Source organism: Myxocyprinus asiaticus, chromosome 9 (assembly GCF_019703515.2).
Source record: "Myxocyprinus asiaticus isolate MX2 ecotype Aquarium Trade chromosome 9, UBuf_Myxa_2, whole genome shotgun sequence".
Lineage (NCBI taxonomy): Eukaryota > Metazoa > Chordata > Actinopteri > Cypriniformes > Catostomidae > Myxocyprinus > Myxocyprinus asiaticus.
This window is the reverse complement of record NC_059352.1, coordinates 26,473,831-26,500,744: the sequence shown is the minus strand read 5'-3', so window position 1 is coordinate 26,500,744 and position 26,914 is coordinate 26,473,831. Positions and strand designations below refer to the sequence as shown.

The following is a 26,914-nucleotide window of genomic DNA, read 5'->3' as shown; positions in this document are numbered from 1 at the left end:
TGTTGTTTGAATTCTCACATTATAGGATTATTTGACATATACAGTAGGAAAAGGAATTGACTTGTTCTTCGATGATTTAAAATAACCCAACCATTTTGTACCTTTATAAAGTGCATCATGTCTTTGTGTTTGAGCCGGAGGGCAAATCCAGAATTATATAATGGAAAACTTCAACTAATTGTGTCACGTGGGCTTAGCTTCTGCTGGTAACTCCAAAATATTGTTGTCAAGGGAACCTGGAATCAGTTTAGCTAGCAGGAGTCTATAAGGAAGAGGGTTAGGGAGCTAGGTCGCGGGAGGTATAGGCTCATGTGAGGCAATTATAATGTTATAAATAACAGCATGGGGGGGGGGGGGGGGGGTGTATTTTTAATGTGATATCCAAACCAGGTAAAAAAAATAAAGTAAAATATAAAACTATGAAAAAACAATTTTTATTTTGAGTGATATACTGTTTGTGAAGTCTGTACAATAACCGTATCATTAATATGTCAATTAAACCCAAATATCAGTGTTCATGCAACAAAAGCAAGGTTGCTCATTTGTTATTGGTTGTCAAGTACTAAAACAAAAACTTCCAATGTACAAATATGGATGCCTTGTTCTCATAATGGCTAAAAATGTTTTCAATCAACTTAATAAAATGACTTTCTAAAGATCATTTACTGAAAGGGATAGTTCATCCAAAAATAGAAAATTCTGTCATCATTTACACAACCTCATGTTGTTCCAAACCTCTCTCACTTACTTTCTTCTGTGGAACACAAAAGGAGACGTTAGGCAGAATAACAGCCTCAGTCACCATTCACTTCAACTGTATCTAAAATAGATCGCACTTTTATTATGTCAAAAATAGATGCAATGTAATAAATGGAGACTAGCATAATACATAACAGCTCCTTTTGTGTTCGATGCAAGAAAGTAAATCATAGGGGTTTGGAAAAATTTTTGAGTGAACTATCCCTTTACATGCAGTCTTAAATGCCCTCTTTCTCTTAAAATAAAGTTTTGCAGTTAATTTTTTTTTTTTTTTTTGAGCGCAGGTGTGTAAATATCCACAGTTTAAAACTGTTTGGAGACACAGAGATGGAGACTTTCTCATTATAAAGTTATTCAGGCCTTTAAAAAATGATCTATTATTGAATAATACCCAAATAGAGTAAACTTTGCCAATGAAATCAACTGTTTTGTTTTGTCATTAATTTCCTAAGGTTGCTTTACGAGACTAAATAGACTTAGGTGATAGTTCCACATTGTGGTAAATAGGTCACTATTGATCTGATAACACTCTGGCATCAGAAATTGACACGACTTTACACAGAGGAATGACGCTGTAGCTGTGTCCCAAACGACACAATATACACTATGCACTTTTAAAATATACTATGCACTCAGCCATGTAGTTTATGAATTTTCAAAGTGTAGTACTGTCCCAAATGGAACACTTAAAGTTTTTTTTACTACACAGAAGCATTCACTGTTTAACAGCTGACGGTAGTGATGTTTCAAACGCACGTGATGTGTTGGCGCTAGCTTTAGCAGGTTAGCCAACATCATTTCAACACTTGTATCTTAAACAACATACATATTCACACAGCTTGGGGTGATGGCAAAGCATTCAACTCACATTTGTAAGGTGCTGTATCCACTGAAGCTTCGCCAGTTGCTACATTCTTCATAATTTACAATTGTTTTGTCAGACCAGCAGTGCAGCCAGGTAACTCCGTCCCTTCCGCTATCTATGGCAAGCCGCGTGCGCTGAGTGCATGAAGTGTCCAACATTTCACACTCCTTTTTGACGGTTGAAAAAGTGCATCATCCGGGTACTTAAAGTACACTTCTTTTTGCTGCATTTTCAGTGTAAACGTACTACTCGCACTACTTACATTACAAAATGGCATAGAAATATGCGGTTTGGGGCGCACCTTAAACTCCAGATTCTATAATTGATCAGTAGACTACCTCACCTGAACTGAAAATGAACTAACCTTCATGCTATTATGAACGTATTGTATATTGTCTCAAAAACATACAAAACATACTACTACATGCTTTGAAACAGGATCACATCACTCATTTAGTCAATTATGAAGCAAAAGCAGTGGAGACCAGATTTACTGATTGCAATTAAAATTTAGTAGCCTATAATGCAATTATAATTGAATAGTTCAAAATTATAATCTGTGTTGGATCAGTAAACACAGACAGACAGTATAGTGTTAGACACCAAGACACTACACACAAATTTACTTAGCTATCTAAATAGGGAGCAAAGCAAAGCAAAGACCCACACACACACTTTTTTTATGCTTTTTATACTGTACAAACTATATATGCTATCCCCTAACCCTACACCTACACCTACCCCTAAACCTAACCATCACAGAAACCTTTTGGCATTTTTACATTTTCAAAAAAAAAACATAGTTTAGTATGTTTTTTAAGCCATTTGAATTACGAGGATACTAGGGGTGTCCTCATAAACCACATTTATAGCACAATACCCTCATAATTACTAGTGTAACCTAAAAAAAATGTCCTCGTAAACCACAAAAAACAATTCACACACACACGATTTTAACACAGAATGCACCGTAGTCAGACCACACAGGCAAAAAGAAGACAAGCTATTAAAGCTATGACAATGGCATTTTCTAGACTAATATCAACCAATGAAGGGCAAAGAAAGGTAAATCAATTTGTTTTAAATCAATCATATCATGTAAAATAAAGGCAAAATAATGTTTAATACATCAAAACATGTCAATATCAATATTAGCTACTTATGAAGGCTAATGTGATTTTGAATGTGCAAAGTATGTGGTGAAGTGTCTGCCTATATTAGAAATATTTCTTACACAGCTAGGTAATTATCTATTTCATTGTGGTTGTTCTGTAAAATCCTCTATTCATGGACATCTCCATCACTTTAAGCTTGCCACAAAGCTACTATTTAAATCCATGTGTGTCCATCTAAAAGGACCATTTCTATTGTCCCTATTCTACTGCCTGTGACAAGTCTTGACTGATGTGAGCAGTCCCATTTTATACCCAACAGAGCAGCTCTGAAAGAAAGAAAACAGCCTGTTAACTATTGTGTTGTTTGTTTGGGTTTTCTAATGGCAGAGACACACTGTGATTTTTTTGTTAGGCTTAGAGTTTTACATGTGATGGTCAAAGCCTCGTGATTGGTTATCATCACCAGCAAGAATGGAGGTGCTGTTTAACTCTTGCAGTAACTGCAGTAGTTCTGCCCACCTTGTTTGTCACCGTGAGGAGGGGTTTGCCTTCTGAGGATGCCTTATTGGGTATCTCCTTCAGGACCATGGCAACGGTCTTATCTGCAGCCCTAGAGTCTTTCCCCTACAACAGTGAAATCAACAATGACTTGTGTCAGGACAGAATATTTTGATATTCCAAGTATTATTCGTCCTAAGGTGGTAATAGGCTAAAAGATTTATATGGTAAAAGATGTATATGGTTCATACGGAGTGTCAACAGCACACAGCAAAATGAAACACTGCTAGAAGCCACACATGAAAACACATGTATGGGGCCTCAGTATATTCTTTCTCACTTTCTCAAATGTCATGCTCAGTTTTACTTTGTCTGATGAAGTGCGACACCTCAAAGAGGCCACCACGGTCATGCGAGTGATAGGATGGCTGTCGCCAACTGCTATTATCTGAGCAACAGAGACAGACTAACCCTAACCCTTCTCTGAAAAGTCAGTAACTCTGAACAGTCAGTAACCACTGCCTCTCCAGGGGGGAAGAGAGCATCCTATTGCCCCAAGGCCAAGTTATATAATGGGTTAGATTGATTTGAAAAGTGGCACAACACTCAGCTTTGCTTTACCCAGGACAACAAAGACTGAATACACTCCAAAAATGAAATTAAACTTATATAAACCTTTAAAATATTCACATAAATAGTAGTTCAACTGAAGTTGAAAATACACAGCTGTTCAAGTGGTTTTCTTAAATGGTCTTAACTGGGAAATACACTTTCTCACATTTCTCAATCAAAGTTTCATCTACCTCTGCATATCAAATTCTTGTGTGGTGATGTGACTTCAGAATTAAATTTGATAAAGATGAAATATAAAGCATCTTTGCAACCCCCCCACCCCACCCCCCACACACACAATTTACACCTTAAAGTTTCCAGCTATCTTTTTTTTAATTAATTTTTTTATATATAATAAAATGTATTCCTGGACAGTCCAATCTAGTATGGTTTTGCCATTAGAGATAAGAAAAGAAATCTGTCTCTGTGAATCAGACTGTGTTGTCATTCTTAAAACAAGAACCAAGCACTCAATTCACTTACTCTACCCTGTGATTGTGTGATAGTGTTCTAGTGCCATTGTGTGTGCATGACCTCAAGAGACATCACTCCAGAGAACTTAATGCTTTTAATGGAGAAGAAAAAACACTTGTGTCTACAGACAAACTCAAAAGTCACGTGACCAAGTCTTGTGTGATTTAAAGTATACAGTAAGTGTTTTTAAATCCAAAACCGAAGCAGTCTGCATCAAGAGGACTTCTCGGTTTCACCATTGTGTGATTGACTTTGTCATCTGCCATTATCAAGAGTGTCCTGTTGCATGATTTAACTTTGGATGCTTTTGTGATATCAATATGTTCCAAAACCCAGCCTGAATTATTGTTTGTAAAAAAAAAAGAAACAATTTGACTGCATTTGTATGCTGGTAAAAATTTTAATACAGCAAGAATAATGTAAATGGTAAATGCATTCATTCTTTTTGTCTGGGAGATGGCAAAATATAGTGTATTGACAAAATTGAATTGAATTGAAGCCAATTAAGGTCATTCTAAATCTTAGAATGTATTTTGCACCACAATGTAATGTGTTAGGTGAATAAAACAGGGGAAAAAGGGAACAAAAATAAAACAGTGTGCCAAATCATTGTTGTATAAATCACAACAATGTGGCTATACTGAGATGCTTCACTATTTGTATCACTTAAAGAAATAGTTCACCCAAAAAAGAAAAACCTCTCATTATTTACTCACCCGTATGCCATCCCAGATGTGCATGACTTTCTTTCTTCTGCAGAACACAAAGAATTTTATAAAAATATCTCAGCAAGGGGCGAGGCCAGAAATCTCCAGATTAGTGATAAAAATAAATACAAATAATTAAAATAAGAGATATTGCAATAAACATTATTATCAGACACTTTTCAGTCCTCCTGCTTTGCACAGGTGTTGGCTAGGTTTCCTGAAGCACGAAGAAGCACGTTAGTGGCACTTGAGTAGTACTTAATCTCTATGGTGCGTTTCCCAAAAGCATCGTTACCTATGTAAAAATGCTCGTAAATTAACGACAATTTTGTACCACTCTTAAGTCGATTAAGTGCAACTTAAATGTATCTTTCTCACATCTTTCACAGTTTATCAGAGACAAAAGGACATTGAATAAATTATATTAATATATTTTGATCATTGATTTAGAGGATAAAAATCACACTGAAATCAATTGGCAGGCTCTGCAGTCTGCGAATGCAATGTGATAGGTCTAAATTAGGTCTAAAGATAAATCTAAATTTACATGACACATAATACAGTAGAATTGTTTTATTAACTTTATTTGATAATCATAACAAAGATAGCAATAGAAAGATTATCTTATTAAACAGATTTCTTAAGACATATGTGAGTAAATTGATCGTGCAGTTTAAAACTTTAATAAATAGGCATGAATAAATAAAAAAATACGTTTAACAAAGGAGGTTAGAGTGAGTGTGCAATGAGAGATTCCCTTCATTCTGTTTAGAAAGGTCTATGAGTAGTTCAGTACTGATGCCTGTAATTTTAATCCTGTTCTGTGTGCATCTGTTCAGTTTCCAGCCAGAGAAACAACACAGGCTATGTGAGATCCCCTTATTATGATGCGATGATCATCGGGTACATTAACGGACAGCTCCCATAACAAAGCACTATAGTTCTACTTTATAACGAGCAATCTATGTGCTGGTTTGGGAAACAGCCGTTACTCCATCGTAAAATAATGAGCAACGTAAGTTAAGATGATTGTAGAGGCTTAAGTTGCAGTATTATTGGGAAACCCAGCCGTTGGCTATTTCCCCAAAGATCTAATAATCTTTAATTAAGCTGACAACTCTCCTTTGGCTGACATTCTGGGCTTCATGGAGCTGCTGCAATGTTGCTAAATATTTCTTTTGATGAGTAGTCTATGTAAAATAAGGTCTTGTGAAAAACGTATATGATGATGTTGGCATTGACACTTGTTTACATTTACGGGAGAAAATATTATGTAAAAAACATAGGCTATCACTTCAGCATGAACCCGATCTAACGGTGCACTTTCCTGTGTACGCCGCACGGTGTCATGTTTCAACATATACGAAATAGATATTAAAATAAATAAATGTCTATTTTTCCAGCCTGTTGTGTTAGTATTTATTTAGGCCTATTTATTGTCCCTTTTTAATTTTAGATACAGTTATTGAATATTGTTATTTACATAGGCTATATCATTAATGAAAAGTTTTTTATTACATATCATATTTCAATGGGGAAATAATTACAGCTGACAGTTACGTGAGCAAACAAGGTCTGAACAAGATCAAACTGAAATTCACAGCTTTTTAACACTTCTGTGTACAAATTTCAAGGCTGCTTATTGGATCATTTCAGGGAAACGTCATATTATGTGACTACGCATTACTTTACGGAGAGCTTACGACCTACTTGTTAAGTCTTGCTTTAAGAACAAGTGGTGCAACCACATTAAGCACTGACTTAGTTACAAACTACTAGTAGCTACTAAGCCTTTAGTGTGAACTAACTTTACGTCTCAACTTAAGTGAGACCTTACGCACAGTTGGTGCAACCTTACATTGGTACTTATCCTTTAGTAACTTCCTAGATAAGAACTTTTACGAGGAACGGAACACCTGAGGAGACTTTTCCCCTTTTGCTTTCGCATTCACATAGTTACCACTGTAGTGACGTCATCTAGTATCGACCATTTTTCTTCTGACGTGGTTGGAACGTGAGATTCAATATCAACAACACCGAAATCAACAACACCGATGGAGGATACTTGGAGTTAGACTTTTGTCAGGGCTGTTTTACACGAGCTTTGGCTGCATCCGAAAACATAGGCAGCTGCCTAATCAGTTAATGGTTTAAACGATAGCATTTTGGATGAATGGAACTCTAAAGGAAACTGGTCTCTGAACAGTTTAAAAAGGACCTTATTTCATCCTACCTCCTTATGCAGTCCCCTGAAGGCAGCATTTCCCTTTTTCGGATGCAGTCTGTGTCTTCAGGTTACAATTTTAACTGAGCACGAGAGCTGTGTGTGCTGCAGCTGGAGTGAGAGATGAGACGAGTGGCCAGGCCACCATGCAGCACATGCTGAATTTAGTGAATTTAGTCTTATTGCAAGTTACCACACAGTAACAGGCACACAATACTTCCCTCATGTAAACTAGATTTCATGACAGTTTAGTGTATAACAGAGTTTAATTACCCACTCTCGATAAACATCTGATTATTTATATCCATCATCCCAGGAAAAATTCTATGTAGTAATTCAGAAATCACTTTATTTTTGTATAGTCACAGAACAAACAGTACATGTGGATGAAAACTCAACACACACACACACACGTTGGTGCAGCTATCACTGGTAAGGATCCCGTTCTGGCCCGAGTGAGAGAGTTTGTGCTATGGGGTGGCCCTGTCAAACAGAAAACACAGAGTTTAAACCCTACTTGTCTAGAAAAACAGAACTGAGTATACAAGATGGATGTATTTTGTGGGGTGCTAGAGTTGTTATGCCGCCACAGGGACGCCAAGCTGCGTTAGTGCAACTACATCAGTGTCATCCTGGCATTTCTCACATGAAGGCTCTGGTGAGAAGTTATTTCTGGTGGCCGAGGCTAGATGACAACATTGAGTCACTGGTGAAAGGTTGTTTAACATGTCAGAAACATCAGAAAGCACCAGCATCAGCACCACTTCATCCATGGGAGTGGCCTGACAAACCATGGGTCAGACTGCATATAGACTATGCAGGGCCTTTCATGGGTCACATGTTTCTGATAATCATTGATGCCCATTCAAAGTGGATGGATGTGTATCCTGTGTCATCCACGTCATCAGCAGTTACCATAGATTGCTTGAGGAAGAGTTTCAGTATTGTTTCTGCTCTCTAATCAACAACCAGTGTTGGGCAGTGGGGACACTTTAAGCGCCGCGCCAAGCGTGCGTAGGTCCCAAAGGACTGTTAAAAAGCCCAGACACTTGAAAGACTTTGTGAGATAAAAAAAAAGAAAGAAAAAAAAGAAAGAAAGTTGATCCTTTGAAAGACTTTGAAGAAAGACTTTCTTCTGCTGAAGAAAGAATGTCATACACATCCAGGATGGCATAAGCGGGAGTAAATTATGAGAGAATTTTCATTTTTGGGTGAACTATTCCTTTAATCTATGTTCATGGCTTTCCAAATTTTGGTGGGGATCTTGATTCCTCAGTTTAGATTTTGTTCACTGATTCATAAAAAGCAGGCCTAGATTTCTGCAGACCACATCTTTACGCCAGCAGGTGGAGACAAATTATCATATTTTATGTAGAGCTGTCAAAATTAACGCATTAACACATGCAATTTAAAACGTTTAACGCATTAATTATTCTTAATTGTGATTGACGCATTTACCATTAATAAATTATAAACCAGCAAAAACACTGGTGGGACTGGGGCAGAACTTTTGCAGTGTTTTTGCCCTGAGTCATTACACTGAAGCACACACCACGACACATACACAACACCGATGGGAAAGGACCTCTGCAATTTGTATGTACAAAAGAAGCCCAAACTTGTGACAGAAAGCAAGTACTTTTCAGCCTCTGTAATGCACAATTTAATTACCACAGAAGCAGGTTCAAGTCTTAATTATCACAAAATCGCAGAATGAGACATTGTTTGCAAATACTTTTCATGTGGAGATCAAAGCGGTGCTTGACGCTGGCATTGACACCCTCACACGAATCAACATGATCACACGGGAAGTCGGCATACTGTTTCCGAAAGTTCCGGTACCCTAGGATCGGCAACAGTATGACGACTCATTGACATGCCCTATCTCCCATCGGACATATTTGGAACGGCTCAACAACAATTTCTTTCCCTCGTGGCACGACTGGTAGCACGTTGCGTCAGTTGCATGGGAGACAAAAGTTCAATCCCCATTCAAACGAGGAAGTAATCACGTTTGTATAAACAATCACAAGCGTGATAAGGAGGTTGCATTTTTATCCCTAACATTGCATTTTGTCTCTACTAATGGTTAGGGTTAGATTTAGGTTTTGGTTGGGGAGTAGATTAAATAAAATAAACATTTCTCTTCACTGTTATACACCATGTTCAGCTGAAAACAGTTCTTTTTACAACAGGCTTCTGGTGCTCTCTCCTGGATACAAATTTATGTCACACTTGTTTATATGCTCTGAAACACTTACCGCTTTAGCCTCTGGAGGCAGTGTTTTCAAATTCGGTCAACGTATACCGATTTCGGCTAAAGAAAAATCGGCACAAACTTGCCAAATTTTATGTGACATCAGGCTGCACAAATCATGAACGCGGCTTCACGATTGCTGTAGCAAAGCGGATAGCTACAGTCTACCAGCAGATTAACATTGTGGAGAATGAGTTTAAGAGATTTAATGCCCATTGCAATGAATATGCAACCTATGGGGGGACCTATAAAATGTTAATAAAGCATTATATTGTTACATATTGTTTTGCTTTCTTTCCTAAAATGCACATAAATGGAATTTGAGTTCTGCGGATGGAAACACCTTTTTGATGAGAGAGGTCAACAGAAAATGTCCAGACTGGTTCGAGCTGACAGAAAGGCTATGGTAACTCAGATAACCACTCTGTACAATTGTAGTGAGCAGAATAGCATCTCAATATGCACAATACTTCGAACCTTGAGGCAGATGGGCTACAACAGCAGATGAACACATCTGGGACTTTATTAGGACCATAGTGTTCCTAATAAAGTGTTAAGTGAGTGTATATAGAGTCAAATTTCATCACTTTCAAAATCTGCGATTAATCACGATTAACTGTGAAAAATTATGCGATTAATTGCATTGACTGACAGCACAAATGTTATGTTGAGTGTGAGTCATTGAATAATTTATAGTGATTTATGAAACAACACAGAGGGTGCGGCTCAATCAGATCCCAAGTTCCCTATGTCATGAATCAGTATACCGTGAACACTGGCAAGGGTGTAGTGGTGGTGGCGTAGTGGGCTAAAGCACAGAACTGGTAAGCAGGAGGTTGCTTACACAGCCACCACCACCACCACCATTGTGTCCTTGAGCAAGGCAATTAACTCCAGAGGGATTGTTCCTGTAATAAGCACACTGTAAACCGCTTTGGATAAAAGCGTCAGCCAAATGTATAAAGAAGAGTATTTTTAACATTTTTCAAACGACTCTAATATATAAAAGATTGTTTTCCCTTTCATGGATATTCAGGATGATAGAAATCACAAAAAAGACCTCTTTTAAAGCAAAAATAAGGCTTTGACTTCATAGTTTTACACTTGTGCTCATCTTCTAACAACTTGAAGGATTCAGAAGACATGATGATGTTTCCGGTAAGGGAACATAGTGAGCAACGATGCTCCCTGGTTTTTACGGTGCATTCTAGGTATTTCTACGGAACAAACGTTTCAGTGCACTTGAACGATTTTGCGATTGGACCAGTCCTAGAAATGTCAGACTCCCTAAACAAATCCTGCTGAACAAGGGAGTTGATCGAGACACACCCTGGGTTGTTTACTAACGAGAGAATGGAAGTGAATGAAAACAATTAATTCACTTAAATGATTTGCTCACTTAAAAAAAGGTTTGCTCAAAAACACTGATTCGTTTATGAATGAAACTAGTTCAAAACAAAACCAGACTATGAGAGCAGTGTGGAGAATACAGTTATGCTTGATGCTTTGACTTCTTTTGGAACTATTTTCACTGGCAGAGAAGAAATACCAAATGAAATGGCCAAAATGTTTCTGAAATGTATTTAATATTATTTACTTGTTTGTTGAACTGTTGTAAAAGCAATGTCACACTTGCAATTGTGCAGTTGTTTGAGATCAGCATGGCTGTGATTACCTGTGGCACAAGGCTGTGGCCAAATCACAAGGGTGCTGATCTTCAAGACAACAGTCCTCTTGCTTGTGTGATATTGCTTAATTTTACCAATAAGATGTAACAGAGGTTAATAAAAGTGTTTCTTAACCTATTGTATGCTAGTGTTATATGCAAGCGCTAAAAGTTTAAACCATTCAAGTAAAAAAAAAAAGAAAAGAAAAAAAAAAAGTCCCACAGCATTAAGAAATTTAAAATTTGCCTGTCCATTTAAATTTTCTCTATTTGTCACGACACTGTATGTGTGATGAGTGGTGAGATCATGAGCTCAAATCGGTTGGTGCCATAAACTGGTTGTGAATATAATGCTGTTATTACCAAGCTTACAGTGTAAAAATATTTACTAGTTCCTGGTATCAGCTGCTTTCAGTGGTGCCGAACCAATAGATTCCATGGTGTGTAGAATCACATCTTATCTTGCCACATTGTTAAACTTTCTTAAAATAAAAACTTACAAAAATAAATAAAATCAATTACTGTCAATTGCAATTACAGTCAGTTGATTTAACAGTAGTATTCCCACATTTTGTGGCTATGTGTAAATGAATAATCTCCCACAGGCACAATGTCTCACATTTCCAAATTATGTGGCACAAACTTCTCACTCATCTGTAAACCATCATACATATTTGGCTGTATTTATACAAATTAATTTTAACTTATTTCACTTAAGTGCTGTTAAAAAATTGCTTAATTGGTCTGGTGTGTAAACATGACCATATTATTGTGACATGTACTACTCGTGGTGCTTGCTCTGTGCACCCCCATTGTCTTTGGATTATGTACCATCAGTGTGGATAATGCATGGCTGTTTGATGCATCTCTAGTTCGGCTCCTGCCAGAGCTTTTTCCATTTGCTGGATCTGCCCTCAGCTTCAAAGAGCTCATTCATGTTGAATAGCTTTGACTACCCACAAATTGAGAATCATCTGGACTCAGGACCAATAGCCATTATGTGTAAACAAAACACAGCCCTGTATCTAATATTACATCTCGGAACAAGAAGGAAGAGGAACCGTTAGGAATGGTCTATCCCCAAAAGAAAAACTGTGGGCATGAAATGAAGAGACACGTTAGGAGATGTCCTCACAGAAACTCCAGTAAACTAAAGTCAACCTTTCCAACACCTGTGAACTGCCTCCCTGGGTAACTTCCCCCTTTAAGGCTACATTACGACCACACCACTACAGTGGAAAGCCATCCTATAACCTTTCTCCTCAGGAGAGCTTAAAGTTCGTAGTCCTGATTCATATTTAGACTTCACGCCTGCCTGCCACCTTTAAATGACTGATGTATCAGCAGCTGTTCCAATCTTCCAGCAGAGCTGGAACTGCCTTGACACTCTGAGAGGCGCTTCTCATGTATTTATATTACCTAATGGGTCCTAATACAAACAGCTGACCTCAAGATGCCAATCCAAAGTGCTCTACAGTCACAGCTGGCTCTAAGAAAGGGAATTGAATTTAAGTGCTGTGAAAGATTCCATATCACATTTTATAAATATAAAAAAATACTTCAATGGTGGTCATTTATGCGGTCATTTATGCCAATTAACAGCTTTAGCAGTTCGTCATACAGCTCATAGAATTGTGCCCTATAAATATGCGGCAGACTCCTGCTCATTTAATGATTTTAATTTTCTCCCTGCACTGGGAGCACTTGGGCTGCTGATCTAATTAGAGCATTTCAGGGGCTAAACAGAGATGGAATACATTCTTCTGCTAATCTGGGATAATTTTTGACCAACTTTATTCAGAAGGAGGACTCACGTGTAGAGCCACTTCTGTGAAGATGAGGATTAGTACACATGGACAGCCTATAGCAATCAAAGCAACAAAATAAAATCAACAAAAAGTTTCAGAACTGTTTGGTCCAAAGGTATTAGACTAATTTAGACATAATCAAATTAAAGCCTTATTTCTTAAAAAACAGAGATCTGTTATGTTATGTTGCATTATCATTTTCAGTACAAAGTTATATTCTGTTCTTTCAGTTAATATCAAGCTAGAGCTAAGATTGCAACTAGAGTGATACAATATATGACTTTCATATTTCCCTGCTGAAACAAACTGCTTGTTTAGCTGGTCTTCCAGCCAAGGCAAGCTGGTTAGGCTGGTCTGTTTTGATGGGTTTAGGAGGGTTTTGGGCAATTTTCAGCTGGTTAGGCTGGGACACCAGCTGGCTAACCAGCAAAACACAAGCTTGGAAAGGCCAGTAGACCAGTTAGACCAGATTAAATCAGCTAAGCAGGCACTAAAAACAAAATGTTTTTCATTTCGGTTTCGAAACTTTATTTTTTCGTACTGCTTCTGGCATTCCACAGACTACTTTCCAAATGGTAAACGGTTGAACAAAATAATAGAAGGGTTAATAAAGTTTCTTTTCAAAATTACAGTACTCTGTGCTAAGGGTGGGTGATATACCATTTGCAGAGTTGCCCGATTTCGCAAGAGAAACAAACAACCTGGTCTGGAAACACAAGCCCAAAATAAGTGATTTGCCTCACCAAGCAATTTTTTTCCTGTATGGAAGACATTTCTATTTACCTCTAAGGTTTTTCCCTGTATCTGGATTAACCGTACATGTATATGTAGTAATTATATACAATAAGGTTATCAGCATGTCACGGAATGCTACATCCACAATGTGCAATTAGGCAAAGAAATGTGTAATGCAGCAGTTTCCTTCAGAATTAAAGCACATACTTATGTTCTAGAAAAAGAGAGAAGCCTAATTTTTTCATGCAACAGGAAGTGGTATAATTCCAAAAATATACTGTGATAAACCCTTTGGTCTTTGGTTTCATTAAATAATTATCCAAATAAAATTAACCGGTTATAAACGGTTATTAATAGGTTATTAACCAGGTACCAGTATTTAAAAATAAAGTCTTCACTCCAGAACAATTCAAAGGGACTTTGAATAAAAAATGCTTTTTTTCATTTTTCAGTTTAGTTCCTTAAATTTTTAACCAGCAAGCCACCTTAGGCTGGTTTAAGCTGTTTGTTTGTTTTATCATGAGGGTTGGATAAATCAATTCAGTAAAAGAAAACAGTTCTCCAACCATTGTCAAACATCCCTAACAACAACACAATCACACAGGAAATCAATATGTTGTTTCAGAAAGTTCATATAACCTGAAATCAATCCCATTCTGGTGAATTACTCACAAGCGCCATCTCCCATTAGAAATTTTTGCATCAACTCAAGTATGATCAACTTTCCCTCAACCTCAGAGACATTCGTTCTAGTCATGTGGGAACCAGGAAGTAATCACATTCACATAAACAATGGTGAGCGTGAATTAGAGGTTGCATATTTGTTCTAAAATAAACATTTTACTCCACTGATGGTTAGGTTTAGGGTTGGGGTTAGGGTAAGGGTGTAGATAAAAAAAAAAAAGGCATTCCTGTTGACTGTATTACATCATTTACAACTAAACATACAACTCGCTTTTGGTGCAAGTTGTTGGACATTTCACCTGTAAACTGGAGCTCACACGTGCCCATACGTTCAGCAACACTTGAACGGCCACTAGGGGGCAGTGATTCGAATTTCAGTAAGCACAGACCGATTTCAGCAGCAAAACTTTCTACCTACTGTGCGATCAGTCTGCTAACTAATCACTTGTGGGGTAATGTTCTGCATGATCTGCAACATCCAAGATCTAACTCCCCAAATCAGACATTCCAGTTAACATTGAGTTTCCTTGCTGCAGGACGTGACAGTTTCCTGCAATCAGCAGGACATCTAGATGTCCTTGTGGTCTGCAAAGTGTTTTCAACTGGCTTTGCTGCCTGCAGCCATTCTCGTGTATCTGACTCACCAAACCCTTGCATCATTGTCTGTTCAACGAGTCTCTTTGGACTAGATTTCGCTGTACAGCATGAGTAATGTTGATAATGAGATACTTGACACTGTAGTGCAGACACCATTTTCTCTCACAAAACCAAGGGAGAACCATTTAAAAGCTCATGTTTTGTGTAAAATCTTTTTTTTTTTATTGCTTCCTTTGTTCTTCGTCTACACTTCAAATGCAAATGTTAAAAACTTGGTGCTTTCAATATCTGAAGGCAGAGTTAAGAAGAATACATGGAAGACAATTAAAGGCTTGTTAACTGGAATTAGCATTTTTTTAATTTTTAATTTTTTTTCTCCCCTATTCTCCCCAATTTGAAATGCCCAATTCCCAATGCGCTCTAGATCCTTGTGGTGGTGTAGTGACTTGCCTCAATACGGGTGGTGGAGGATGAATCTCAGTTGCCTCCGCATCCGAGACCATCAATCTGCACATCTTCTCACGTGGCTTGTTGAGCGAGTTACCGCAGAGATGTAGCGCGTGTGGAGGCCCACGCTATTCTCTGCGGCATCCACGCACAACTCACCACGCGCCCCACCGAGAGCGAGAACCACACATTTTAGCAACCACGAGGAGGTTACCCCATGTGACTCTACCCTCCCTAGTAACCAGGCCAATTTGGTTGCTTATGAGACCTGGCTGGAGTCACTCAGCATGCCCTGGATTCGAACTCGCGTCTCCAGGTGTGGTAGTCAGCGTCAGTACTCACTGAGCTACCCAGGCCCCAATGGAGTTAGCATTTTAAAACGATCATAAATCATACATTCATTTTCCGTTTTTTTTTTTTTTTTTTTTTTTTGCCTTGCTTTACCTATCACCAGCTTGGATTTGAAACTACAGACCTTAGAATTATGATGAGTTCACTTCAAAAAATATTTTTCTTCATCAGTATTTTGTTTTGTTTTTCCCAGTAAAAATACCTAAGCATCCTTTATACAAGATACATTTACTTGTTCACCCAAAAATGAAACTTCTCTCTTTATTCCTCACCCCCATTCCATCCCAGATGTGTATGACTTTCTTTCTTCTGCAGAACATAAATTAAGATTTATAAAAGATTATTTAAGCTCTGAAGGTCCATAAAATGCGAATGGTGGCCTAAATCTACAAAAAGCACACAAAGGAAGCATAAAAGTAATCCATAGGACTCCAGTGATTAGATAGGTGTGGGTGAGAAACAGATAAATATTTAAGTTCTTTTAACTATACTGTAAATCTCCACCTTTGACCAGCCCCGACCAGTAGGTGGCAATACGCACAAAGAATGCAAATCACCAAAACACAAAAGAAGAAGAATGTGAAAGTGAAAATGAAAATGAAAATGAAAGTGGATATTTATAGTAAAAAAAAAGACCTAAATATTGATCTGTTTCTCAACTACACCTATCATATGGCTTCTGAAGACATGAATTTAACCACTGGACTTTTATGCTGCCTTTATGTGATTTTTGCAGATTCATAGTTCTGGCCACCATTCACTAGCATTTGTATGGACCAACAGAGCTGAGATATTCTTCTAAAAATCTTCATTTTTGTTCTGCAGAAAAAGGAAAGTCATACACATCTGGGATGGAATAAGTGTGAGTAAATGATGAGAGAATTTTTGGGTGAACTATCCCTTAAAGTTTTGTTTTAAGAGAAATAACATTTAGTGTGGTGTATGCTTTAAAAATTTTTTTGTTGTTTTTGTTTTTTGCTAATTGGGTGAATTGGGTTTGAATTTAGTTATTTTTCTTACCCCATTGGCGAATAGTATTTTCATGTTTTAAGCATAAACCTCATTCTAGTTTGTTAGATTTCTTCCAAAACAATATCTTTTGTCAATATGAGTCAATATCTTCTGTAATTTTGCTTCTCAAGTTAATATATCTTGCTTAATTTTTATTTATTTTTTTACTGGAAAACTATTCAAAATACTGAAAATGATTTTTGCTTTGTAGCAAGTGGGTATGATGCAATAAAAGTACTTTTTTTTTCTTCTCCCCAATTTGGAATGCCCCATTCCCACTACTTAGTAGGTCCTTGTGGTGGTGCAGTTACTCACCTCAATCCGGGTGGTTGAGGACAAGTCTAAGTTCCCTCCGCTTCTGAGACCATCAATCCACACATCTTATCACATGGCTTGCTGTGCATGACACCGCCAAGACTCCCAGCATGTGGAGGCTCATGCTGTTCTCCACGATCCACGCACAACTCACCACACGCCCCATTGAGTGCCAGAACCACTAAACGTGACCACGAGTTGGTTACCCCATGTGACTCTACCCTCCCTAGCAACAGGGCCAATTTGGTTGCTTAGGAGACCTGGCTGGAGTCACCCAGCATGCCCTGGATTCGAACTCGCAACTCCAGGAGTGGTAGTCAGCATCAGTACTCACTGAGCTACCCAGGCCCCAATAAAATTACTTTTAAATATATGGTTCAATTTTGGACGTCATTTTAGAGGAGGCTCACTTTCAACTTTTAGCGACGTCATTAATGCCCTTGAGACTCGTTATGGCTATAGGATTTTAGAATAATTGCAGGGTGATGTGAATATGAAGTAATTTGTGAGTTTCATTTTTTTTTTTTTTTTTTTTTTATGGAGACATAAGACTACTTGCTCTAATTACTCTTGTTGATAGCCGTACAGTGGCTTCATGTGCCAGCTTATCAAAAATGAACAGAGAGCATTGAAAATATTACATGGAGGAATAATTATGGTGCCACAAACACATTTACCAGCCCAGAATGATAAATAACTTGCAGAAGAGAACCAATCTATTTATGTGAAATAATTGGTTCATGCCTCAGCATGCAAAAACTGTGCATTGATGATGGCAAAGTGAGAAAGAGCGAGAGAGCAAGAGAGGGGGAGAGAGAGAGAGAGAGAGAGAGAGAGAGATTGCATTGCATTGACTCTTTCCTGTGATGGAGATGCATGTTTGTTTGTGTTATGCGAAACCAAGCGGGATGTACAATTCAATAACAGTGCAAAAATTCAGATAAAAGGCACCACTCTTATCTCTGAGCTGATGGTAAACCTGAGAATATACAGTACATTACAGAAAATCTATAATTGACCCCTTCAGCAAATACTATATGTAGCTGTGAGAACAGCACACTTCCTGTATAAGTCAGGGGGACCACTTAATTCTGCAGGATGACCTTTTCATCTCCTGATGATTTGTTGTTGACTGTTTAATGAGAATATAATGACTGGGCGGAGAACTAATAATGAGCCGGCACCTTATATGTGGATGACCAATTTTTGATAATAAAAACTCTTCAGAATGTATTTTGCAGCTTTGAGAGTGCCCTGCACAGTCTGTTGTTTCCAGTTCCCTTCTTCAGTAGTGACAAGGCCTATTAGCATAATTATTTAGCAGGCCTAAGTCGTAAGGTCTCCAATTAAAGTGTGTCCTAACTTTCTCCTCTGGGCTTTGGAAGACTACTGGATTCATTGTGGTGTGCATCACTGGGATTGTCTTACGATAAATCTTCTCTTGTCTCTAAGGGAAAGAGCACTTCCGGATAGGGAAGCTGACCACATAATGCCTACCCAAGGTCAGAAAGCTTCACATAGCAACCTATACCCCACGAGACCAATTTTTTGCTGGATTGCAAAGGTGTGAAGGTATAGGAAATCGGAGTGTCCTTAAATAAGGTTGTTAATGAGGATGAAAATGAAGCTTATGGTAGAGCTCTTATAGGCTTTTGGATGTTCTCTGTTGTTAAATTAAATTTAGACCTTACGATCATGACAATTCTCGTCTTTCACCCAGGATATTCACGAATATGGTGTAACTGAAAGATTGTCTCTATTTGAATTCATGTTTATTAATAATTGAACGGTCCCTTGTTAATACAAAAATAAAAATACAAATAAAATAAAAAACAATTACCAAAAAAATTAATGGTTGCCATAAGGCACTTAAAATGAAAGTGAATAGGGCCAGTCCATAAATGCTAAAATATAGGGTACAGCAGGGCTAAAGTCCCCCCTGGGTTAAAAGGCACTTTTGATTTTATTTTCTCCCTAAACACTAACAAAAACTACACCAGCACTTTCCTCAACACCTGTTTGTCACTTTACACTGCAAAATATTACTGATCCTAGAGATTATTGCATGAAATGTCTATGTCTAAATGTCTATAAATATAAATGTAATATTTAAATATTTTTTTAAATGTTGCAAATGTATGTTGCTAATGACAATCCCTGAAACTATCACATTTATTTTGAGACAAAATACTTATTTGTCATTTTCAGTTTTGTTCAAGGTGATTAAATCAAAAGTTTTTTCTTTTTTTAATAACTGTTGAAAGGATAGTATTTGGAGTAAAGTTGACAAAGTTGACAAATTTTGCCCTATAACTACTGTCCCTGTAGTTACACAATATCACAGTAACCCCTGTGGGGACCATTTTTGGGGTAAAAGGCTCCCTCTACACTTTTTTTTTTTTTTTAAAGAAATTTAAATCATAACAACCTTTCATTTTTATGAATTTTCACCCAAATTATGTTGCACCATCAATACTGATTAAAAATAATTTTTTTAAAAATACATTTATTTTTTCAATCTTGATACACTTTGTGACCAGAAAAAAGGTCACAAAGTGTGTTAACATGATTTTAGTGTAATAATATTGCTTACTAAACTTATCTGTGTAAGGTTATATCCGATATTAGCGTTTATGGACTGGCACATTTACTTCCAATGTAAGTGCCTTACTGTAACCACAATTGTGGCTTATTTCTACTAAATAAATGAAGGAAAAGCCCAAATAATTTTTGTAATAATTTAATTTGTATCGAACCCAAAACATTCCTTTAATGTTTCAGAGAGATGAGATACAATTTTATCAAATTTATTGCAATAATCTAAAATTTGAGATCTGAACAATGAGGAAATGTTCAACTGATACTACATTACATTTTTGTCCAAACATACTGGCTATTATTATTAAAGGTGCATATTGTGCATTTAAACAATTTTTTTTTATTAACCATCTCAGAAATATGCTACACCAAGGGAATCTAAAATAGTGCTGAATTAAAGAGATTGTTCACCCAAAAATGAAAATGTTCTCATCATTTACTCACCCTAATGCCATCCCAGATGTGTGTGACTTTCTTCCTGCTAATTTTTAGAAGAATATCTCAGTTCTGTAGGTCCTCACAATGCAAGTGAATGGTTACCAACATTTTAAAGCTCCAAAAGGACAGTAAGGCAGCATAAAAGTAATACATAAAACTCCAGTGGTTTAATCCATATCTTCAGAAGTGATATGATAGGTGTGGGTGAGAAACAGATCAATATTTAAGTCCTTTTTAACTATTAATCTCCACTTTCACTTTCACTGTCACATTCTTCTACTTTTGTTTGTGGCAGTTTGCATTCTTTGTGCATCGCCACCTACTGGGGAGGGAGGTTTTATGGTAAAAACTGACCTAAATATTGTTCTGTTTCTCACCCACACTTATATCACTTCTGAAGACATAGATTTAATGACTGGTGTCTTATGGTTTACTTTTATGCTGCATTTATGTGCTTTTGGAGCTTCAATTGTGTTCAGCAGAAGAAAGAAAGTCATACACATATCTGAGGGTGAATAAATTATAAGAGAATTTTCATTTTTGGGTGAACTATCCCTTTAAGTACAACCTGCTAATTAAGGATTCATACGAAAGCGAGGACATTTCTGAACATTGCACAACATTCTTCAATGAACTCTCTGAGTCAAAGGTCATTTTCTGTGTTGCACCTTTAAAAATTAATGGTAGGAGTGTGTGTATATTGTCTGGAAGAGCACATTTAGAGAGAAGTTTCCAGGCAACTGACAATCTAGTCCATGAATTTAATGACTGATGTTGGCTGGCACTGCCATGCTTCTGTCATGGCAGGAACAGCTCACACAGATGTTTTTTTGCTTATTGAAGACCTACATAACTGGGATAAAATTCTGTTGTTAGAAAGGGGTTTTGTGGTATAATCAAGTCTTACAGTTAGGGAAACCCATCAATTACATTCAGAACAAAGAGGCTGAATGTAATTAATCACTTTGCATTCAACATTCATTTTAAATTAATGTTATTGTATACTCTGAACAGACGACAGAACAAACATTGTTTTTCATGGCAAACTGCTGGTGGAAATTGTTTAAGGTGATTTAGTTAACCACAAACCCTCTTTCTAAAATCCCACCCTCCAAAGTCTTGCCAACAAACCCGTTGTCAGCAAACACAAACATGGAATATGACTGACAGGCTTAAAGCATTTCTGACTGGCTGAACAAGCATGTGTCACTCCCCTGACTGTCTTTTGCTGTTTACAGAGCCTCTTGTTTAACCACAGAAAGGTGTGTTTTCCTCAGGACAACTATTCATAGCTAATATATCTATAACGTAGATAACAAGTGTTATGTTTCCTTTCCGGCAACATAGAGATCAATGAATCATTCCAATTCGGATCTTTCTCCTCATGCATCACTGCAAGACAACAAAAATGTATTTTGGATGGTCTCTTTAAATTTCAATTACTGATTCAGTAAATGTTCCCATGATGATATGCAAATCTATAACGCATAATCAGCAATCTACTTGTCCTCTGTTTGTGAAAGTTTGCATAAAGTCAGACATGATCTTATTCTTTAATAATTTTGTCTCAATAATTAACTCAACAACAGTGTTATTTTTGTATTTTCTATTATGAACAAAACCTCCCTGTCTTCTTACAGTTGTACATTCTTCTGTTTAACACAAAGCATTGCGCATTTATCTCTTATCCACAATTAAGTTTTTAAAACAATGAATGTTTTGTTTTTTTGTCAGTTTTCCTGTACAGTGCAAATCATTCCACCGTTTACAGTATATTTAGTCTTTAGCATATATTTGAAAATAATAATGAAAACAAAATAATTTAATAAAATTTGATGTCTTATTATTTAGCCTAATATTTTGATACATTAACAGGCCTACCTACTCCATTGATAAAAGTGTCATTAATTTGTTAAGCATTACAACGTAACACAGTGCTAAAAATATTTATATCGAAAAAGAAATTGAGGTCCCGCATCATACCCGTCAACTGACAATTTTGAAGCGACTGCCACTCGAAAAGGTTTAGAGCCCCTGCCCCTCAAAATGTCTGTGCACGTCTCTGATTAAGAGCTACATAGTCTGACCCTCACTGATTAATTTGGCGACATATATGTAGAATATTTCTCGCATTATGCTACCAAAACAAAAGTATAAGTAACAAAATCATGATAGAACATCTTTGTGTTTTTCAGGCCGATGGGAAAGATTTGTGAGATGAAGACTAAATCATCTCATATATGATGCTATGAGTGACTCAATGATTTGTGCAGTTTGTCTCTAATTTGTAAGTAAAAAAGCTAAATAATCACATTGTCATAGAGTCAAAATTACAGTACATTTTTAATGACAATAATGCAAAGTACAGTTTCATGGCTGGCAAGAAATAGCTATGGATGGACATTTTGCCATTATTAAGTGTAGCAAAAAGTTAAGTTTGGACCCTGCTAGTATGAACTGAATTTCTCTGTGATGTGCTGTTTATCGGGCCTTGCTAGAGAGGTTTGGCTCATTACAAAATGTTGGTGTGTCCATCTGGACTCCCAATGTCATGACAGAAACATCCTCCATTTTACAACAAAGAGGCACCATGTCTCAACATCCCATGGTAAACTGTGTTAACGTCAGCACAGTACCAGCTACTACTCTGTCTGTTCTCATTGGCTGTGGGACACAAGAAACGTTGTGCCATTAAACCACAATCTTGTCTCTGGGGGCCAGCAGGTGTGCTGTTGAAAAAAAATTCACTAGAGGGTCATGACATTATTCTTTCTTGCTCCGGTGAGGGAGGGTTTGAGGTTGTTACATCCACTCGCACATTAGCAAGACGGATGAGCAAAGCCTTTCTGCAAGCGTACAGTCTTTGACTTTCACAGATGGCCCGTGTGTTTATGAGGTCTCCCTGAATTTAACAAAAGCAGAGCAATTGAAACAGTGCACAGTCACCAAAAAAGTTGCAAAGCTGCACAATGTCAAACTTTCTGGGCATGACAGCACTCATTATTGTGAGTCACAAAAATGTCTGAGCTTGAGACATTCATATGAACAGAAACTGGAGCTTTGTAAAATTGCATCATGCATGTCTCTTTACCTGACTATGGGTACCAAGGTAACAATGAACAATATGGTCACATTATTAGGTGGAATATACCAGTAACAGGACAGACTAATTGGCCATTCAGATAAAATGTGCTTTTGGTTTTAAAAAAGATAGACACAGCACAACAAATGAAATGGAATGCAGGTGTCTCGAGAAGGTGTCTTGTTTTTAAAACGGACTTAAAAAATTATAATAATTATACTGCTTAAAGAGATAGTTCACCCAAAAATGAACTTTTTCTCATCATTTACTTGAAGATTTTTAGAATAATATTTCAGCTCTGAACTGTAGGTCCATACAATTCAAGTGAATGGTGGCCAGACTTTTCAAGCTCCATAAATCACATAAAGGCAGCATAAAAGAAATCCCTAAGACTCCAGTGTTTAAATCCATGTCTTCTGAAGCGATATGATAGGTGTGGGTGAGAAACACATCACTGTTTAAATCCTTTTTATGATCAATCTGAACTTCCACTTCACATTCTGAAAGTAAAAGTGAAAGTGGAATTTTATAGTAAAAAAGTATTTAAATATTGATCTGTTTCTCACCCGTATGTATAAGGAGTCGTATGGATTACTTTTATGCTGCCTTTATGTGATTTTTGGAGCTTCAAAGATCTGGCCACCATTTACTTACATTGAAATAACCTGTAGAGCTGAGATATTCCTCTAAAAATCAATTTTTTGTGTATTTGTGGATTTTATCCCCTTTTCTCCCTAATTTGGCATGCCTATTTCACAATGTGTACTATGTCCTCATGGTGGCACAGTTGCTCACCACAATCCGGGTGGCAGAGGGCAAATCTCAGTTGCCTCCACTCAGAGACAGTCAGCCCACGCATCTTATCACGTGGCTTGCTGGGCGCATTACCACAGAGACTAAGTGTGTGTGGAGCCTCACGCTATTCCCGCAATCTCCATGCACAATTTACTATGCACCACATCGAGAGCAAGAACCACTATATCATGACCACGAGGAGGGTAACCCATGTGACTCTACCCTCACTAGCAACCGGGCCAGTTTGGTTGCTTAGGAGGCCTGACTGGAGTCACTCAGCACACCCTGGATTCGAACTCACGACTGCAGCAGTGATAGTCAGTGTCATTGCTCCCTGAGCTACCCAGGCCCTCTCTTCTAAACAAAGTCATAAATATCAGGAATAGCAATGAGGGTCAAGTCATTTTTATTTGTATAGCACTTTTCACAACACACATAGTTTCAAAGCGGCTTTACAGGAAATCATGCATTAAAAAAAAACATCTGTAATGTCTTACAGTGATCATTGTGTAGTTTGATTAAATATGATGAGGGTGAGTAAATTATGAGATAATTTTTTTTGGGCGGTGAACTATCCCTTTAATAAATCATGCGCAAGACACTTAAAAAACTGTAAGGCCTTGCACAATGGCATAAAACATCCGCCAAGAAAAAAAAAAAAAAACAATACACAAAGAATTTGTTCATTGTGAACAGCTCCTTATACTTGCAATCCTAGTGCCAAAGTTAGCTTATCTCATTTCACTAATTAGCATTAGGTTGTTTTTAAATATTTAGAAATGCTTAACAATTCTCTATTATTGATATGTTAAAAAAGCTACTGGAACCACAGATAACCTTTTCTGTCCCTTACAAAAAATAACCCTGGTGGTACCATATAATTTTGTTGGTATAGCGTGATAAATCCATGCTATGTAGATCAGGGTATATGTGATTACCATATTCATATACCATGGTATTTATTTGATACTTCAGAGAAAACAATGGGATTACTATCATGGGAAAACATGATAACATCATAGTACTTAACTGTATACTTAGAATATAGAGGCTGAGATCTGTTCTAGCTTTTAAATATGTCTTATTCACTTTGCTAATGTTTTTAGAGCTAATTGGTCTTATCCAGTCTCTTAATGTTTTTGTGCTCTGTGGTTTTCCAAATGGTAATTCCTTAGTAATTCAGTAATTTAGTACCGATTTTACACAACTCAGCATGTTTGAAACACAATGTACTTGATGCAAATTATTATATTTTGTATCACAGAGGTAAAGCTGAACTCTGATTGGTTGATATAAACAGGTAAATGTTCTTTATGACTATCTTAAAAGCTGTCCTTTTTTAAAAAAAAAAAAACCATAACAGTTTTAAAAAGAACAGGGGTTATCTAATTTATATAATTACCATTTACCGCAGAGTACACGACATTTTAAAAGATCTCCCCACATAACCTAAGAAAATTGTATAATAAACAGTTTTAATGTGCCATACACACACACCCACACTCATAATGTCTAAATTTAACAATCCCTTCCACAGAGTCAGATTTAATTAAGATGTTTCTGTTAAAGTATGTACTGTTGTGCTGTTATTGGGCTTATGTGGACAATAAGAAAACATGTACCATCAGGCAGGTCCCAGTCTGGGTGCTCTTGGACTTGTGTCTGTCTTAAAGGTGCCCTCAGTAATTGTTTACTCATTAAAAAATTTAACTCCTAAAGACATGAATTGTAATTATGCAATATATGTAGGAAATCATGACCACTCTCATTAAAATGAAGTTCCCTATCTGTCACTCACTCGACGTTGTGTCGATGTAATGACACTAGGGGTCACTCTTGGGAGCCCAAGACACCTCTGGTCTTTGATAAAAGGCCAATGAAAATTGGTGAGTGGTATTTGCATGCCACTCCCCCGGACATACGGGTATAAAAGGAGCTGGCGTACAACCACTCATTCAGATTTTCTCTTCGGAGCCGAACGGTCGATGTTTACTGAGCTGAATGTTCATTCACCTCTGCTGGATCTGACAGCGCATTTCAGAGGCTTCTCCCTCCTCTGCACTGGTGCACTGCAGAGAACGCCCCTGGGCGCTTCGGCAGAAAAAAGAGAGTATATTTTCCTAATAGAGTATATTTCTCTAAACGAGCGGCACACACGGAATGTCTTTTTAAAGACGCATATTTTTAAAGATGCCTTTCCGTTTGTGTGTTATTCCTGGTTGCAGTCGTTACCTCTCAACTTCAGACGGTCACGATTGCTGTCTTTTGTGTCTGGCGCGACCCACGTGGAGACAGCATTCGTGGATGGTTCATGTACTCACTGAGAGAACATGACCATGGCAACGTTGCGGTTGCGGCTTGCTTTCGTAAGAAATACTGGGGGTATCCCCCCGCGGACCTCCCATTCCCCAGCACCCTCATCTGCCCTGATTGGGCTTCTGGATGAGTCCGCCGGCTCATCTCACGGTGAGTTCGACCTCTTGTTCGGAGCCCGCGAAGCTGATGAGCTTTTGAGCGCAGCATCGGAGTGCAGGCTTGTCCAGTCGGACGCAGAAGCCTCAGCTGGGCTCCCCCCTTCGGGGACGATTGCCCAGTCACAGGCTGATGCGGAAATGACGGACATGCTTTCCCGGGCGGCCGCGAGAGTCAGGCTAGAGTGGAACCCTCCGCTCTCCCCCGAACCCTCGCGGCTCGATGATTGGTTCCTGGGCTCGCGGCCCCGCAAAGCAGCCACGCCCCGCTCCAGTGCCTTTCTTCCCGGAAGTGTATGAGGAGCTGACAAAATCGTGGGAGGCACCTTTAACTGCCCGGTCCCGATGGCGGGGCGGCCAGGGGCTATACGGCGATTCCCACGGTGGATAAGGCGCTCGCGGTGC

At 37.8% G+C, this 26,914-nt stretch overlaps 1 protein-coding gene across 4 annotated transcripts in view; it reads right to left on the bottom strand.

Annotated features, from left to right (window-relative positions):
- The window catches only part of LOC127445616 (PEX5-related protein-like), a 164,463-nt gene that overhangs the window by 89,309 nt on the left and 48,240 nt on the right, over positions 1-26,914 (bottom strand). For 3 of the 4 annotated variants that reach the window (XM_051705792.1, XM_051705794.1, XM_051705793.1), the window contains exon 2: positions 3,259-3,363. The exons of the other annotated variant lie outside the window; for it this stretch is intronic. In XM_051705792.1, coding sequence (XP_051561752.1) covers positions 3,259-3,363 — 105 coding nt within the window. The remainder of the gene's footprint in view (positions 1-3,258; positions 3,364-26,914) is intronic. 4 annotated transcript variants of the gene reach the window in all.